This window comes from Macaca nemestrina, chromosome 14, assembly GCF_043159975.1.
Source record: "Macaca nemestrina isolate mMacNem1 chromosome 14, mMacNem.hap1, whole genome shotgun sequence".
Taxonomy (NCBI): Eukaryota; Metazoa; Chordata; class Mammalia; order Primates; family Cercopithecidae; genus Macaca; species Macaca nemestrina.
In genome coordinates this window covers 70,698,682-70,717,692 of record NC_092138.1, presented here as the reverse complement: position 1 = coordinate 70,717,692, position 19,011 = coordinate 70,698,682, and the positions used below count along the sequence as shown (strand labels likewise).

Genomic DNA, 19,011 nt, shown 5'->3' with positions numbered 1-19,011 from the left:
CACCTAAATCAATCATAATGAAAAATCTGAAGGGTATCAAAGTCTTAATTTTGTGGCTATTCCCAATGTGAACTGTTTGCTCTTTTATGATAACAAGTTAAATGGAGTTAACCTTTCTCGAGTGAATAATTTCATCAGCTGACAAGCCTAAATGAAAGGTTATAAATATCTGAGCAGTAGTTAAAACTGAGATTGAAAATGAGGGAGATTTTTTTTTTAAATTACTATAATAAAAACCAAATTCAAGAGAAGTAACTTTGGAAATAACCTACAGACCTGAGAAGCGCATATAACTAGCATATTCAGTAGTATAACTCAATGTCAGCCTCTTTTTATGCATTCAACTAATGAAAGGTATTTTTCTAACCCCTTAATTAGCTATATCTGATTCACATTTTTAAATAGAAAATAACTCTAACAGTTCCCGCTGGATCTAATTCATTTTAATTGCTTTTTATTCAAACAATTCAGAAATCTAAAATAACAAAAAGAAAATGCCAGGACTGGAAATCTATTTTATAGAACAAAATTTTATGGAGGAAAAACAGTTTTTAGGTGAATAAGTCTTTAAATAAATGTAGAAGCTTCCTATTTTATCTGTTTGATGGCTTTAATCTTAAAAATCTGAGCTCTTAAATTTAAAAATGTGAAATCACTGATATTGGCAACATAGTTTTAGATTTTTAAAAGTTGAAAATACATTCAGAAAATAAATTTATTTTATGCCTCTTAATGCCACATATTTCAAGAGACATTTCAACCTTTTAAATTAAATTAAATTAAATTAATTAATTAGAGACAGGGTCTTGCCCTGTCATTGAGGATGGAGTACATTGATGTGAACTCAGTTCACTGCAGCCTCAACCTTCCAGGTTCAAGTGATCCTCCCACCTGAGCTCCACAAGTAGCTGGGATTGCAGGTGTGTGCTACCATGCCCAGCTAATTTTTAAATTTTTTGTAGAGATGTGGTCTCGCTATGTTGCCCAGGCTGGGATTTCAACTTTTTACAGTAAAAGTAACAGTCATTAAGGAAAAAATTTTAAACCGTGAAAAGGAAAAAAATTCCACATATGTTCCCCAAATTTAAACCTAACCACTATTAATATCTTTGAGTACTTCTTTTCGGTCTCTATTTTTTCCCTATACACAGATTGGTAACATAGTTTGATCACATTGTCTATATAAATTTGATCACTTTTTTTCCAATAAACTTTAGATCATAGAATAAATTCTACTGTTCAAGGAAACTGGAATGCAGCTGCTGATAGTTATCTGTGCTTTTACTCTCTGTAGCTTAACGACAGCTTTTAGAGAAAATATATAAAATCTATGAGTCATGCACTTGAGACTTTATTATCTGTCCATTGCATAGTTTCACTAACCAACTAGCAGATATCACACAAAACATTTACTCTTCAAAGAAATTTTACTTCTTACCTTCTGGGCTGCAAGATGGAGGGCTGTTCTCTGGCTATGGTCAGTTTTATTCACATCTGCTCCTGCCTTCAGGAGAGCATCTGCACAATCCAATCTGTCAGCCAACACGCAATACATAAGTGGTGTTCTCCCAAATTGATCTTCTTTGTCTTTAAGAGCAGAGTTTCCTATGAGGACAAGAAACAGATAGTGATATTTGATAATTGTTATTACTAATATAAGTAGGAACTATATTTGCTGTTTATTATCAAGCATTGTGCTAAATGCATTAAATATATCATCTTATTTTTACTTATCCTATGAAGTAGATATTACCATTGTCATATTATATGAAACTGAGGCTCAAAGTAGTTAAGTAACCAGTCTATGTTCACACTGAAAGCAGGTGGGGCTAGAATTTAAACTGATGACTCAATCATATTATGCTGAACGAACATTTTGAGATACAGAGCTACTTATGTTCCTCCCTCACTCACTCTTGTCTTTTGAAACAAATATTTAATTAATACCAACTGTACACTAGGCATTGCGGTATGCTTTATGAGTGATACAAAAATGAATCATAGGCCAGGCATGGTGGCTCACACCTGTAATCCCAGCACTCTGGGAGGCCGAGGTGGGCAGATCACCTGAGGTCAGGAGTTCAAGACCAGTCTGACCAACATGGTGAAACCCTGTCTCTACTAAAAATACAAAAATTAGCCAGGCGTGGTGGCAGATGCCTGTATCCCAGCTACTCAGGAGGCTGAGGCAGGAGAATTGCTTAAACCCAGGAGGTGGAGGTTGCAGTGAACCAAGATTGTGCCGTTGAACTCCAGCCTGGACAACGAGAGCAAAACTCCATCTCAGAAAAAAAAAAAAAAAAAGTCACGGTTGATTTCCCTTTCTAGACAAGATGACAAGCTAGAGCAAGTACACAGTATCCTCATCCTCCTGCTAATTACAACTAAAATCCCCAGGGCAAAAGGCAAAATAAATGACAGGCGGAGAAGGGAAGGCAGCCTTGACTAGGAACTTTGAAATTTGAGAGACAACCTGTGGTAAGTTCCCTGAAGCATTTTTTGTTTGCTCGTTTGCTTTTGCCTCCAATCTATAGTAAATTATAGGCTACAGTAGCCTATAATCCAGAAGCACCAAAGCACACAGATGCCAAACGTCTCAAGAGAAGTCTACTCTCTCTAGTAAAAAGACTGGCAGGCAGGTAACTCTGCCGAGTGAGCCATTTGACTATGCTGTACTCAAAACACATACAATAAAAGAAACTGTACCTCTTTTCCCCACTGGACACTATAGAGACTGTTGGGAGGAGCCCTGTCAAACTACCATGCCCCGAATTAAGCAAAGGATATCAATGAGGTAGTATTTTACCCCTTTCCAACTAGAGAGTAGGAGAGTAGGAGTATAGAGAGGACAAAGTTGGAGGAAGTAACTCTTTAAATTGGTATAAAAAGTTAGGACACTTTGGTATAAAAAGTCAGGACAATTTTGAGCAGCCCATGTGTGAAACTGGTATGAATCAAGATAGCAAAAGCTCTGAGAATTGAACTATAGTTAGATTACTGCCTTGGTTCTAAATGGGCCTGAGCAGCCCAGAGGTGGGGCAAATCAGAAGAGCCCTGCAAGATCTCTGAAAACAAACTTGAAAATGAAACCACAAATTCGAAAGAGAATGTTCATTCTAAACCTTGACAGATTGTCCATTTACTAAAATAAGATCCAGAGTCTCATAATACAGAAAATGTCAAAGATATAATACCAAATTATGAAACAACTCAAAAGTTTGGAAAATATTAATGTAAACAAGAAAAGACAATCAACAGGCACTGACACTGTGATGACACAGATACATTAGAATTATGTGACAAGAATTTTAAAACGACTCTCATAAAAATGCTCCAATAATCAACTATGAACACTCATGAAACAAATAGAACATTAGGAATGAAAAAAGAGCAGCAGAATGTAAATATCTGAGAAAAATAATAGACTGTTTTTATCCTCTTTAGCTTTTTTTTTTTTTTTTAATGAGGGTCCCACTGTGTTGCCCAGGCTGGTCTTGAACTCCTGGACTCGGCTCAAGCAATCCTCCCTGCCTCAGCCTCCTGAGTAGCTGGGGCTACAATGCATGCCTGGCTTACCCTCTTTAATTTTTAGAATTATGTTTCCATGATTGAAAGCAAAAATAACCTTGCTGTATGATGTGGTTCTCAGTTTATGTAGAGGTGATTTTAAAATAACGATATCAAAAAGAAGGGTAAAGGGACCTAATTAGTGATAAGGCTTCTATATTGCACTCAAAGTGGAAAACACAGACTGTGATAAAATAACTATACATATTCTAATACCAGATCATACACACACACACACACACTCAGAAACAAGTAAACAAAAAACCTCCAACAAAGACAAACTATACAAAGAGATTTATTTAAAAACACAATACAGACCCAGCAGGGTGGCTCACGCCTATAATTCCAACATTTTGAGAGGCCGAGGTGGGTGGTTCACTTGAGGCCTGGAGTTGGAGACCAGCCTGGCCAACATGCCAAAAACCGGTCTCTACTAAAAACACAAAAATTAGCTGGGTGTGGTGGTGGCACATGCCTATAATACCAGCTACTTGGGAGGCTGAGGCATGAGAATCACCTGAACCCAGGAGGTGGAGGTTGCAGTGAGCTGAGAGTGCACCACTACATCCCAGCCTGGATAACAGAACAAAAACCACAATATAAGATACCACTTCACATACACTAGGATGGTTATAATAAAAAAGATACATAATAACAAGTATTAATGAGAATATGGAGAAATCAAAACCCTCATATACTACTGGTGGGAATCTAAAATGGTGCAGTCACTTTGGAAAATATTCTGGAAGTTCCTCAAAACATTAAATAACCATTTGACCCAGCAATTCCACTCCCAAGTATATACCCAAGAGAAATGAAGACATATGTCCACACAAAAACTGGTACACAAATATCCATTGCAGTATTATTCATGACAGCCAAAAGGTGGAAATAATGCAAGTATCCATAAGCTGTTCATCAACTGACGAATGGCTAAACAAAATGTTGTATATCTCTACAGTGGAATATTATTCAGCAAAAGGAATGAAGGTCTAATATATGCTCAACATAGATGAACCTTGAAAACATGCTAAGTGAAAGAAGCCAGTCAAAAAATACCACATATTATATATTTATGTGAAATATCTGGCACTGGCATCTCTACAGAGACAGAAAGTAGATGAGTAGTTGCCTAGGACTGGGGGTTGGGCACAAATTTGAAGAGTAACAGCCAAAGGGTGAAGGGTTTCTTTGTGGGGTAATGAAAGTGTTCTAATATCATTTGTGGTGATGTTTGCCCAACACTGAATATACAAAATCATTCAGTTGTACACTTTAAATTTTGAATTGCAGGGTATGTGAATTATATCTTAATAAAGCATTACAAAAAACTCTACCATATATAAATTAAAATGGAATACTAAAAATATTCAAGAAATGGAAAGGACAGGAATGAAAAATAGAAGGAACATGCAGTGTTCAACACAATAAATTAGAAATCTTAAATCTTAACATTCATAATTACATTAAATGTAAATGGTGTAAACACACCAATAAAAAGGCTGAGATAAAAAGGAAGACTCAATTATATGCTATTTATAAAAAACTCACTTAAAATACAATAACATAGGAGGTTAAAAGTAAAAGAATGAGCAAAACTGTAATAAACAAATACTAACGAAATGAAAGCTGGAGTTAAGTATATTAATAGCTAATAAGGCAAACTTTAGAGAAAAGACAATTACCAGAAAAAAATAGAGATATTATATAACAATAAAAGGGTCAATTTACCAAGAATACATAAAATTCCTAAATGTATATGTACTAAATCACGGAGCTTCAAAACACAGGCAGCAAAAACTGATAGAATAGAAACACTTGAAAACACAATTATAATTGGTAACTTCAACACTCTTCTCTCAGTAATTGCTAGAATCACTAAAATGAAAATCAGTAAGGACACAGAAGAACTGAACACTGAAATAAAGCAACAGAATCTAACTGTTATTTATTTAACACTTCATCTAATGACAGCCAGGAATACAGTCTTTCAAAACACCCATGGGACCTTCACCAAAATATACAATATACTGGGTCATAAATGAACACCAACAGATTTAAAGAACTAAAGTCATACAAAGTGTATTATCTGATGACAATGTAATTAAACTAGAAATCAATAACAGAATGATAACAGGAAATAGAAAATATTTAAGATAATCCATGGGTTAAAGAGAAAATCTCAAGGGAAATTAAAAAGCATGATTAAATTAATAAAAACATATTGTTGTAAGGTTCTTGAACCACACATGAAGGAAGCTTAGAAGGAAATATATAGTAATGAATGCTTTTAATTAGAATAGAAGAATAGTTTCAAATCAATTATCTATGCTTCTACCTTAGAACGCTAAAACAGAAGAGCAAATTTAACCCAAAACAAGCAGAAGGAAGTACATAAGAAAAATAAGAACAGAGAGCAATTACATTAAAATCAGAAAAAAACAGAGAAAATCAATGAAGCTAAAAGTTGGTTCTTGGAAAATTAAATTAATAAATCTCTAATCAGATTGATCATTAAAAACAGAGCTGACATAAATTCCCAATATCAAGAATGATATCATTACAAAGCCCGCAGATATTAAAAGGCAAATAAGAAAATGTCATAAGCTACAAACTCACAATTTAAGTGAAATGGACAAATTCCTTGGAAGATATACTCCTTCAAAATCCGTTTAAGATGTAGATACTCTCAACATTACTTGTGGTAGGATAATTCTAAGATGGCATTCAAGACTTCCAGCCCCTGGTATACATGCCCTGTATGGCCCCCTCTTCTTGAGTGTGGGCAGAACTACGATGTCACTCCCATGATTAGGTTTTGTTATGTGGCAAATGTGAAGGGATTTTGTGGATGTAATTGTCTCTTAATCATTTAACTTCAAGTTAATCAAGAGAGATTAGTTTGGGTTGCTTTGATCTAATCAGGTGAGCCTTTCAAAAGAGTGTCTAGAGGTCAGAGGTAGAAATTGGAAAGATTTGAAGCAGCAGAGACACTTTCCTGCTGGCCTTGGAGAAGCAAAGTGCCATGAATTTTAAAATTGTACACACATACAAAAACTGTAGTCAACTTGTGCACCTCTATTTGATGGAGTTTAGGTTTTCAGGCTCTTTCTGGGCTACATAGTTCTTTCCAGGGTACCTTGCAGCAATTTGAGAGTTCAGCAACACATTCTGCTGGGACTCAAGATCCAGGAGGAGCTTAGAGCTATGACTAGACCATTGATTGACTCATCACAAATGTGCACCTTGATCCCAGAGTCTTCACACATGCTCACCAACGAAAGATTCCCAGGATAATTCAGAGGCCTCTCATAACTTCTGCTCCAAAACGTTAATAAAGAACCTTGATAACTTGATTCTCCACCCAGGTACCAAATTCCCTTCCCCTCCACTGGAAGGTTCACCCCAACAACAGGAAAGAAAAACATTCCCTTCCCCTCCACTGGAAGGTTCACCCCAACAACAGGAAAGAAAAGTCAAGACCTTCCAGGACATCAGAGATGGTTTGCCTTACAGGAGGAGAGGAATAAGGACATTGTTATCTGTGTGGAAAGAAAGGATGGTAAAACTGGGATACCTGTTACTCAACAGATTTTTCTCAGCTTAAATGAGAGGTAACAAATATTGGGCCTAAGAGGGTTCAGAATGAATCAAGAATTGAACCATTCAAATGTGGCTGCAGTTTCCACATGTATCATAGATGGGAGCCTTCTGAGAATGCTAGAATAGGAAATTATGACAATGAGCTGATTTAGTCATAAACTTTATTCTTGCACTTTTCTTTCTTGCTGGCATTTTTATGCAGCAGTCTATGCTAGGGTAGACTGTATACCAATAATTTTGATAACCTATGATGAGTGATGTCTTCTTCTTCTTGTATCTTTTCCTTCTTGATAGCAGTAATTTATAAGGAATCTGTGTAAGTTTGAATGTATTTGAATATACTTTAGCTCTACTTTTTGATTTGAACCCAAAGCAGCACCAATAAGTCTGAAGTATTCTCACGTGTTTTATTTTTATCAATTAATTAATTAATTTTTTGAGATAGAGTTTCACTCCCGTTGCCCAGGCTGGAGTGCAATATTGTGATCTCGGCTCATTGCAGCCTCTGCCTCCTGGGCTCAAGCAGTTCTCCTGTCTCAGCCTCCTGAGTAGCTTGGACTACAGGCGTATGCACTGCATTGGCTAATTTTTGCACTTTTTTTGCAAAGACAGGGTTTTGTCATGTTGCCCGGGCTGGTCTTGAACTCTTAAGCTCAAGTGATCTATCTGCCTCGGCCTCCCAAAGTGCTGGGATTACAGGCATAAGCCATCACACAGGGCTCCCATATGTTTTAGAACCTAAGTCAGTGAGATGAATCCCAACATCTAGAATTTGAAGCAAGGTAACTTGTATGGAAAGAATGAAAAGAAAACATTGAGCAGTTTGACTAGAGCATAACTAATTAGATTTTCTGGTTTTTAAAAATTTGAATTATATTAAAAGGAAATTCCAACACGTTATTTTTTCAATATTCAGTAACAAATAAATATGCATATAAACAATAAAGTTGACATATTTAAATACCTTTAAAAAAGTGAATTCTGGGCCAGGTGCGGTGGCTCATGCCTGTGATTCCAGCACTTACTTTGGGAGGCCGAGGCAGGCAAATCACCAGATCAGGAGATTGAGACCATTCTGGCTAACACGGTGAAACCCTGTCTCTACTAAAAATACAAAAAAATTAGCCAGGCGTGGTGGCAGGCGTCTGTAGTCCCAGCTACTCGAGAGCCTGAGGCAGGAGAATGGCGTGAACCCAGGAGGTGGAGCTTGCAGTGAAGCCGAGATCGCACTACTGCACTCCAGCCTGGGTGACAGAGCGAGACTCCCTCTCAAAAAAAAGAAAAAAAAAAAAGAATTCTGCCAATGTGTCCTCTTTTATTTCACTGAGCAGTGGTTTGTAGTTCTCCTTGAAGAGGTCCTTTACATCCCTTGTGAGTTGGATTCCTAGGTATTTTATTCTCTTTGAAGCAATTGTGAATGGAAGTTCATTCCTGATTTGGCTCTCTGTTTGTCTGTTACTGGTATATAAGAATGCTTGTGATTTTTGCACATTAATTTTGTATCCTGAGACTTTGCTGAAGTTGCTTATCAGCTTAAGGAGATTTTGGGCTGAGACAATGGGGTTTTCTAAATATACAATCATGTCATCTGCAAAGAGGGACAATTTGACTTCTTCTTTTCCTAACTGAATACCCTTGATTTCTTTCTCTTGCCTGATTGCCCTAGCCAGAACTTCCAACACTATGTTGACTAGGAGTGGTGAGAGAGGGCATCCAAATGGAAGAACATACCATGCTCATGGATAGGAAGAATCAATATCGTGAAAATGGCCATACTGCCCAAGGTTATTTATAGATTCAATGCCATCCCCATCAAGCTACCAATGAGTTTCTTCACAGAATTGGAAAAAACTGCTTTAAAGTTCATATGGAACCAAAAAAGAGCCCGCATCTCCAAGACAATCCTAAGTCAAAAGAACAAAGCTGGAGGCATCACGCTACCTGACTTCAAACTATACTACAAGGCTACAGTAACCAAAACAGCATGGTACTGGTACCAAAACAGAGATATAGACCAATGGAACAGAACAGAGTCCTCAGAAATAATACCACACATCTACAGCCATCTGATCTTTGACAAACCTGAGAGAAACAAGAAATGGGGAAAGGATTCCCTATTTAATAAATGGTGCTGGGAAAATTGGCTAGCCATAAGTAGAAAGCTGAAACTGGATCCTTTCCTTACTCCTTATACGAAAATTAATTCAAGATGGATTAGAGACTTAAATGTTAGACCTAATACCATAAAAACTCTAGAGGAAAACCTAGGTAGTACCATTCAGGACATAGGCATGGGCAAAGACTTCATGTCTAAAACACCAAAAGCAACGGCAACAAAAGCCAAAATTGACAAATGGGATCTCATTAAACTAAAGAGCTTCTGCACAGCAAAAGAAACTACCATCAGAGTCAACAGGCAACCTACAGAATGGGAGAACATTTTTGCAATCTACTCATCTGACAAAGGGCTAATATCCAGAACCTACAAAGAACTCAAACAAATTTACAAGAAACAAACAAACAAACCCATCAAAAAGTGGGCAAAGGATATGAACAGACATTTCTCAAAAGAAGACATTCATACAGCCAACAGACACATGAAAAAATGCTCATCATCACTGGCTATCAGAGAAATGCAAATCAAAACCACAATGAGATACCATCTCACACCAGTTAGAATGGTGATCATTAAAAAGTCAGGAAACAACAGGTGCTGGAGAGGATGTGGAGAAATAGGAACACTTTTACACTGTTGGTGGGATTGTAAACTAGTTCAACCATTATGGAAAACAGTGTGGCGATTCCTCAAGGATCTAGAACTAGATGTACCATATGACCCAGCCATCCCATTACTGGGTATATACCCAAAGGATTATAAATCATGCTGCTATAAAGACACATGCACACGTATGTTTATTGCAGCACTATTCACAATAGGAAAGACTTGGAATCAACCCAAATGTCCATCAGTGACAGATTGGATTAAGAAAATGTGGCACATATACACCATGGAATACTATGCAGCCATCAAAAAGGATGAGTTTGTGTCCTTTGTAGGGACATGGATGCAGCTGGAAACCATCATTCTTAGCAAACTATCACAAGAACAGAAAACCAGATCACTTGGACTCGGGAAGGGGAACATCACACACCGGGGCCTATCATGGGGAGGGGGGAGGGGGGAGGGATTGCATTGGGAGTTATACCTGATGTAAATGATGAGTTGATGGGTGCTGACGAGTTGATGGGTGCAGCACACCAACATGGCACAAGTATACATATGTAACAAACCTGCACGTTATGCACATGTACCCTAGAACTTAAAGTATAATAATAATAAAAATAAATTAAAAAAAGAAAAAAAAAAAGATTTCTGCCAATGTGCGGTGGGGAGAGAATCCTAAATCTCAGATGAGACCTTAGCCCTGGCTGATGCCTTGACTGCAGTCTTGTGACACCATGAGCAAAAGCCTCAGCTTGAGCAGTGTCTAGATTCCTGACATACGGAAATTGTGAAGTAATAAATGTTTGTTGCATGTAAGCTAAGTTTGTGTTAATTTGTTATACAGCAATAAAAACCTAATATAGTACTTTATTTATTAAAAATTAAATTCATAGTTAATCCCCACTATAAAGTACTACTAAGAATAATTTGTTAAAAACTTCCCAGAGCAATCTTTGTAGAAATGAATGTGCAGTTTCAAAATTGTCATGGAAAGGCAAAAGAAGTAGAAGAATAAAAAGTTTTTGAAAAAAAGAACAAGGTTGAGAACTCACATTGTATGATATCAAGGCATATTGTAAACCCACAGTAATGAAGAGAATGTGGTAATGGCAAATAAATAGACTCATAGACCAATAGAACAGATTTGAGAGTGTGTAAACAGACACACACAGACATGATCAACTGACTCTGACAAAGATGCAAGGCAAACCAATAGATAATCTTTTAAATAAATGGTGCTGGAAAGGCCAGGCATGGTGGCTCATGCCAGTAATCCGAGCACTTTGGGAAGCCAAGGTGGGTGGATCACCTGAGGTCAGGAGTTCGAGACCAGCCTGGCCAACATGATGAAACCCCATCTCTACTAAAAGTACAAAAATTAGCCAGGTGTGGTGGACACCTGTAATTCCAGCTACTCAGGAGGCTGAGGCAGGAGAATCGCTTGAACCTGGGAGGCAGAGGTTGCAGTGAGCCGAGATCAAGCCATTGCACTCCAGCCTGGGTGACAAGAGTGAATAATAATAATAATAAATGGTCCTGGAAAAATTTGGCATTCATATACAAAAACAAAAACAAACCCAAAGCCTTCAACCTATATTTTGTACGTTAGTCAGTTCAAGCTGCTATAACAAAGTACCATAGCCTGGGAGGCTTATAAAAAACAAAAATTGGGGCTGGGTGTGGTGGCTTATGCCTGTAATCCCAGCACTTAGAGAGGCTGAGGTGGGCACATCACTTGAGGCCAGGAGTTCGAGACCAGTCTGGCCAATATGGTGAAACCCCATCTCCACTAAAAATACAAAAATTAGCAAAGTGTGGTGGCGGGAGCCTGTAATCCCAGCTACTCAGGAGGTTGAGGCAAGAGAATCGCTTGACCCCAGGAGGTGGAGGTTGCAGTGAGCTGAGATACCGTCACTGCACTCCAGCCTGGGCAATGAAGTGATACTGTCTCAACAAAACAAAACAAAACAAAAATTGGCTGGGCATGGTGACTCCTGCCTGTAAGCCCAGCACTTTGGGAGGTTGAGGCATGAGGATCACGTGAGGCCAGGGGTTCAAGACCAGCATGGCCAACATAGCAAGACTCCGTATCTAAAAAAAGAAAGAAAGAAAAAATCTCACAGGTATGCACCTGTGCCTAGCAGTTCTGGAAGCTAGAAGTCTGCGATCAGGATGCCAGCATGATAAAGTTCTGGTGAGGCCTCTCTTCTGAGTTGCAGACTGCTGACTTCTGATACCGTCACATGAAAAAGAAGGCTTGAGAGCTTTCTGGGATTCCTTTTATAAGTGTGCTAACTCCATGGAGGAAGGCTGAACCCTCATGACTTAAATTATCTCCCAAAGGCCCCACCTCCTAATATCATCACATTGGCGGTTAGGGTTTCAAACATGAATTTTGGAGGAATACAAATATTCAGTCCATAATAGCACCATATATAAAAATTACCTCAAAATGAATCATAAACTTAAATCTAAAACCTATAACTGCTTCTTCGAGAAAACACCAAATGATGGATGATGCCAGTGTAGCGCCGGCGGGGTGCCCAGAGGCCCTGGTGGCCCTGGGAAGGGGAACTGCAGTGGCTTCCGCCGAGGTTTTGGCAGTGGCATCCGGGGCTGGGGTCGCGGCCATGGATGGGGCCAGGGCTGAGGCCGCAGAGCTCATGAGGCAAAGCTGAGGATAAGGAGTGGACGCCTGTCACCAAGCTGGGCCGCTTGGTCAAGAACATGAAGATCAAGTCGCTGGAGGAAATCTACCTCTTCTCCCTGGCCATTAATGAATCTGAGATGACTGACTTTTTCCTGGGGGTCTCTCTCAAGGACGAGGTTTTGAAGATTATGCCGGTGCAGAAGCAGACCCATGCTGGCCAGTGCACCAGATTCAAGGCGTTTGTTGCTATGGGGGCTACAATGGCCACGTCGGTCTGGGTGTTAAGTGCTCCAAGGAGGTGGCCACCGCCATCCATGAGGCCATCATCCTGGCCAAGCTCTCCATTGTCCCCGTGCACAGAGGCTACTGGGGGAACAAGATTGGCAAGCCCCACACCATCACTTGCAAGGTGACAGGCCGCTGTGACTCTGTGCTGGTGCGCCTCATCCCTGCACCCAGGGGCACTGGCATCGTCTTGGCGCCTATGCCCAAGAAGTTGTTCACGATGGCTGGTATCGATGACTGCTACATCTCAGCCCGGGGCTGCACTGTCACCCTGGGCAACTTCGCCAAAGCCACCTTTGATGCCATCTCTAAGACCTACAGCTACCTGACCCCTCATCTCTGGAAGGACTGTATTTACCAAGTCTCCCTAACAGGAATTCACTGACCACCTCGTCAAGACCCACACCAGAGTCTCCGTGCAGCGGACCCAGGCTCCAGCTGTGGCTACAACATAGGGTTTTAAACAAGAAAAATAAAGTGAATTAAGCCTGTCAAAAAAAATAAAAAATAAATAAAACCTATAACTATATAAAACTTTTAGAAGCAATTGAAGGTGAAAATCTTAATGATTTTATGTTAGGCAGAGATTTCTTAGATATGGTACAAAAGAATAATCCATAAAAATTAATAAATTAGATTTCATCCAAATAAAGAAATTGTATTTGAAAACACAATTAAGAAAAATTTTTAAAAAGCCACAAATTGGGAGGAAATATTTGCAAAACACATATTTGATAAGGCCTTTTATTCTAGAATAAATAAAAAGTCTTACAATAGAATAATTAGATGGATAATGAAACTCAGGCTGTGTGCAGTGGCTCACACCTGTAATTCCAGCACTTTGGGAGGCAGAGGCGGGTGGATTGCTTGAGTCTAGGAGTTTGAGACCAGCCTAGGCAACATGGCAAAACCCCATCTCTAGTAAAAATACAAAAATTAGCCAGGTGCAGTGGCTGGACTCATGCCTGTAATCCCAGCTACTTGGGAGGCTGAGGCATGAGAACCCTGGGAGGCGGAGGTTGCAGGGAGCCGAGATTGCACCACTGCATTCTAGCCTGGGTGACAGAGTATGACCCTGTCTCAAAAAAAAAAAAAAAAAAAAGAAAAAAAAGAAATTAAAAGGTGGGCAAAAGGTTTTAACAGACATTTCACTAAATAAGCATATGAAAAGACTCTCAACATCATTAATATACAGGGAAATGTAAACTTAACCTATAATGTGATACCACTGCACATTTATTAGAATGGCTAAAATGAAAACAATCAAAAGCAAACTTCACAATACCAAATGCTGTTAAGGATGTAGAACCTAGTTGTAGAACTATGTTAATAGAACTCTCAGCCATTGTTGGTAGAAATGCAAAATGGTATAGCTACTATTAAAACTGTAGCATAATAAATATGGCCTAATAACTTTTCACCTAAGTGTTTACTCAGGAGAAATAAAAGCATGAAAGTTAAGTTCATATAAAAACTTGTATGTGAATATTTACAGCAGCTTTATTCACAACTGCTAAACACTGGAAACATCCCAATTGTCCTTCAACTGGAAAATGAGAAAATAATCTGCAGTACATCCATACAATGGAATATAGCTCACTAATAAAAAGGAATGAACCACTGATCCACTCAACAACATGGAAAACTCTCAAATGCCTTATGTGAAGTGAAAGTAATCCACTTCACCAGGCACAGGGGCTCACACCCATAATCCCAGCACTTTGGGAGGCTGAGCGGGGAGGATCCCTTGAAGTCTGGAGTTTGAGACCAGCCTGGGCAACATGGCGAAACCCCATCTCTACAAAACACACACATGCGCGCGTGCACACACACACACACACACACACTCTCTCTCTCTCTCTCTCTCTTAGCTGGGAGTGGTGGAACATGCCTGTAGTCCCAGCTACTCAGGAGGCTGAGGTGGGAGGATCACTTGAGCCTGGGAGGTTAAGGCTGCAGTGAGCCATGATTGTACCACTGCACTCCAGCCTGGGAGACAAAGTGAGACTCTGTCTCAAAAAAAAAAAAGAAAGAAAGAATGAAATCTGCCTCAAAGGGTATATATATCATGTGACACATTGGCATGGGATTATGGAAAAGTTAAAACTATAGAGACAGAAAACAGACCAGTGGTTACCAGGGACTGGAATATGTGGAATGTGGGGAGAAACTGGCTATAAAAGGACACAGTTCTAAAATTTTGGGGCATGATAGAACTGTTCTATATCTTGATGGTCATGGTGATGACATGATTATTTATTTGTCAAAATTAAATAACTATATGAACAAGGGTGAAATTTACTGTATTATATACCTTAATAAATTTTAGTTAAAAACAATAACTACAAAAAATGCCATGGCTCCAGCCATGTACGGTAAGTGAAAAAAATGTTGCTACTTTTGTTACAGATAATCGTCAAGTATTCATCTCTTACTAGCTGAGGGTAATTACATCTGGGTTGAACAAGAGTGAAGCCAGTTACTTCTAAGGTATTTTGGCCTGAACTGTGCTAATGGAGGAAGTGAGTTGACAAAATAAAATGTTTTCTTTGGAAAATATAAATGCTAGAAATGTCAATGGGTACAGTTAGATATAAGGAATAAATTTTGGTGTTCTATTGCACAGTAGGGTGACTATAGTTAACAATACTGTATTGCATATTTTAAAATAGCTAGAATTTTGAATGCTCTCACCACAGAGAAATGGTAAATGTCTGAGTTAATGCATATGCTAAATACCATCATTTGGTCATTACACAATGTATACATATATTATAACATCACACTCCACCCCCATAAACACATACAATCAGTATGTATCAATTAAAACTAAAAACAACAACAACAACAACAACAAAACCCAGATAAATGCCTGGGTTGTTTTGGGCATGAAACTAAGTTACTGTTTTTAGTTTGAAATACTTCAACATATATTTTAATCTTGGACACGCTGGGACCCAGAAAGACTTCCTAGCTTCTCAGCAATTTACTTCACTAATCCATGCTTCCATGTATACTGGTAAAAAGCAAGAAAGGTCATTGCTTTGGAAATTTAAAAGAATCTTACAGATGTTTTCAGGTAATGTGTAACTCCTAGAGGAGGCAGGTATTCTTTTTCAGAACCTTTTTTGAAGATGGAGGCAAATTTTGCATTGGATTCAACACATCTGATAACAGAAACCCTTATGCACAAGGCTCTGTGTGGTACAACAGTACATTCTTTGTACTAGAGCCTCCAATATCTAATCTAGAAGATTCCAAAGATTCTATCACTGTATTTATAGAAAAAGATTTATTTAAACTGAAACTCATTAACAGAACTAAAATGTAGTACAAGAACACATTCCTTTTATCAGTTTGAGTCCTTCTGGAGTCGAAGTGATCCTTATAGAGAATATGCCATAATAAGACTAGTCTCTAGTTGTCTTTCATGATTAAAGGACAGTCTCTACTGGCATCTTGTTAGGTTAAGCAGAGATAGTAGTAGCTAGTATTAGTAAGATAACAGTAATTTATTTACACTTTCTGCCTAGAGAGACATTCCTCCTTGGAAGTTTTAGTAAGGGAGAAGATTAGGAACTATGGTCACAAGAATAAGTGCTGAGAAACGGAGGCCATCTCACATTCTAGGATAATCCTAACTCGAGCTTGTCCAACCCGTGGCCTGTGGCCCACATGTGGCCCAAGAAGGCTTTTAATACTGCACAACACAAATTCATAATTTTTCTTAAAACATTATGAGATTTTTTTTTTTTTAGCTCATCAGCTATTGTTAGTGTTAGTGTATTTATGTGTAGCCCAAGACAATTCTTCTTGCAATACCCAGGGGAGCCAAAAGCCTGAATACCCCGTCCTAACTGATTAGGCTCCTCAGGGCCAAAGTAGAGTCAGCATCATGGGGTTAATAGGTAACGCACCTTCTAGGACACAGAACTTTAGGCCAATCCTATCCTCTTCCTAAGTCTTATGTAAGACACAGGGAAACTTCAAGCCTTCTCTTTGTTCCCTGACATACATTGTTTCTGTGTAACTGGTATTTGTATTTCCCAGAAGAGATGTTATTGGGTTATGTCACCACGATCCAATATTTTGTGCCTATAAGGCAAAATTTGTTGATTTGAGGAAATTGAAAGTATATATCCCCTGGCTGCGCATGGTGGCTCATGCCTGTAATCCCAGCACTTTGGGAAGCTGATGTGGGTGGATCACCTGAGGTCAGGAGTTCAAGACCAGTCTGGCCAACAAGGCAAAACCCTGTCTCTACTAAAATACAAAAATTAGCTGAGCATGGTGGCATGTACTTGTAGTCCCAGGTACTCGGGAGGCTGAGGCAGGAGAATCACTTGAACCCAGAAGGCAGAGGTTTCAGTGAGCTGAGATCGCACTGCTGTACTCCAGCCTGGGTGACAGAGTGAGACTCTGTCTCAAAAAAAAAAAAAAAAAAAAAAAGAAAGTATATATCCCCTAAATAATTAGAAAAAGCAGCATTCAACCTCACTTAGGTCCTGTCTTGAGTAGCTCTAGGGGGACAGTGGCTTCATGGCTAGTTTCTGAATAATGAGGGTACCATTATGTTCTGGGCTTCCTGACCAGTAACTGAGTGAGGTCTGTGCCTTTATCTATCCACCCTACTCTCTTCCTTAGTTTCCTCACTTATAACATTCAGCTAATACTTGTCCAATCTACACCGTAACTTGTTTGATGATCCAATGAAGAATGTATTGTTTGGAAATAATTGTAACATGTTATAGAAACATAGAGCTTATAATGTAAACTAATATTGACTGGATGGCAGTGCATTTAAATTTGCGTTCCTGCCAGGAACAGTTAATATAGAAAGCAGCTGGCTACTGTGCTGTGTTGTGCTAATTATTCTGGCAACTGTGGAGATGGCCTCTAATCCATGACCAGTTGGTGCCTGCTCAACTGGGGCTGGCATTCTGCATGTGCTCTGTCTCAACACAGTCCAGAAAGCTGAGCTGGAAGCACGACTAGAAAGCCACTGCTCTACCGCATTCAGTTATTTCAAGGCTTGTTGAAGCATAAGAGTACGTATGGTTAATGGGCTGGTATGTGCAGAAACCAGAGTGCCAACTCCAGCAGTTAGAGGAAATGACTGTCACTTGCAGTTATAGTTGTGCTAGTCTGCACAATAGCTACAGCAACACAATGCCCAACACAAGTAACAAGAGCAGTCTCTATTTATATCTTATTTACTTGTTCTAAAATATATTTGCATGGCATCCAAGACATATTTATTTCATCTGATTTCACCCACTTCTTACTTTATATATTTGATACTGTTATAATCTTGGGAAAGCATTTTTCTGTCATTAAAAAATATTTGCTTATTGTTATAGAGTGACAACATGGGAACAATGGAAAGAACATAGGATTCATCATCAAATAACTTGGTTTGAGGCTCAACTTTGCCAGTTATTAACTGTGCAACTAAATTTCTCAACTTCTGAGTCTCAGTGTCCTACCATGCAAAATGAGAATAATAACATGAGACGTATTTTGAGAGGACTTGAGATTTTATAAAATATTTCTGTAACTTATAATCTGTGCAGGTATCTTAAAATATCATTTTCACTCACTGCTATTTCAAAATTATCATAGCTGTAAGACTTGCCCCTACACATCGCTATTTAACATGTTCATAAAAAATTATGGCAGAATATTGCTATGTCTCAATTTAAAAACAATTGATATTTCAATATAACTGGTTTCCATTGTAATTCTCTATATTGCATTTCAGCTCTTAAAAATATTTTTTTCTGAGGAGTCCAGAAGCTTACCAGATTGCCAGAAGGGCCTACAGCACAAAAATGTTAAGAAAAATCCCATCTAGATAATCATTCATTTAATCATTTAAGGTTCAGACCTAATCGGTTCTTTCTTATCTTTCTCATTCCTATTTATACATAGGAAAGTGCACCTGTGTACAAAAATATCTACCCATACATTGAGGTCCCATAATTTAGCAGTTAAAAGAATGGACTCTGGAAACAGACTTCTTGGCTTCAATCTCAGTTCTGCTACTTCTTCGACAAGTTACTTAACCTCTCTGCATCTCAATTTCCTTATTTAAAAATGAGGGTAATACGAATACCCCAAACTCTTCATATTACTTCACTGTTAAGTTAATGAGTTGCCAAACAATACAGCGGCTGGCACA

General features: G+C 38.7%; 1 protein-coding gene across 9 annotated transcripts in view; it reads right to left on the bottom strand.

The window, feature by feature from the left end:
* LOC105480968 (inversin) overlaps positions 1-19,011 on the bottom strand; it is a 321,354-nt gene that overhangs the window by 207,254 nt on the left and 95,089 nt on the right. For all 9 annotated transcript variants that reach the window (XM_071078077.1, XM_071078078.1, XM_011740189.3 and 6 more), the window contains one exon: positions 1,439-1,605. In XM_071078077.1, the coding sequence (XP_070934178.1) occupies positions 1,439-1,605 (167 nt within the window). The remainder of the gene's footprint in view (positions 1-1,438; positions 1,606-19,011) is intronic.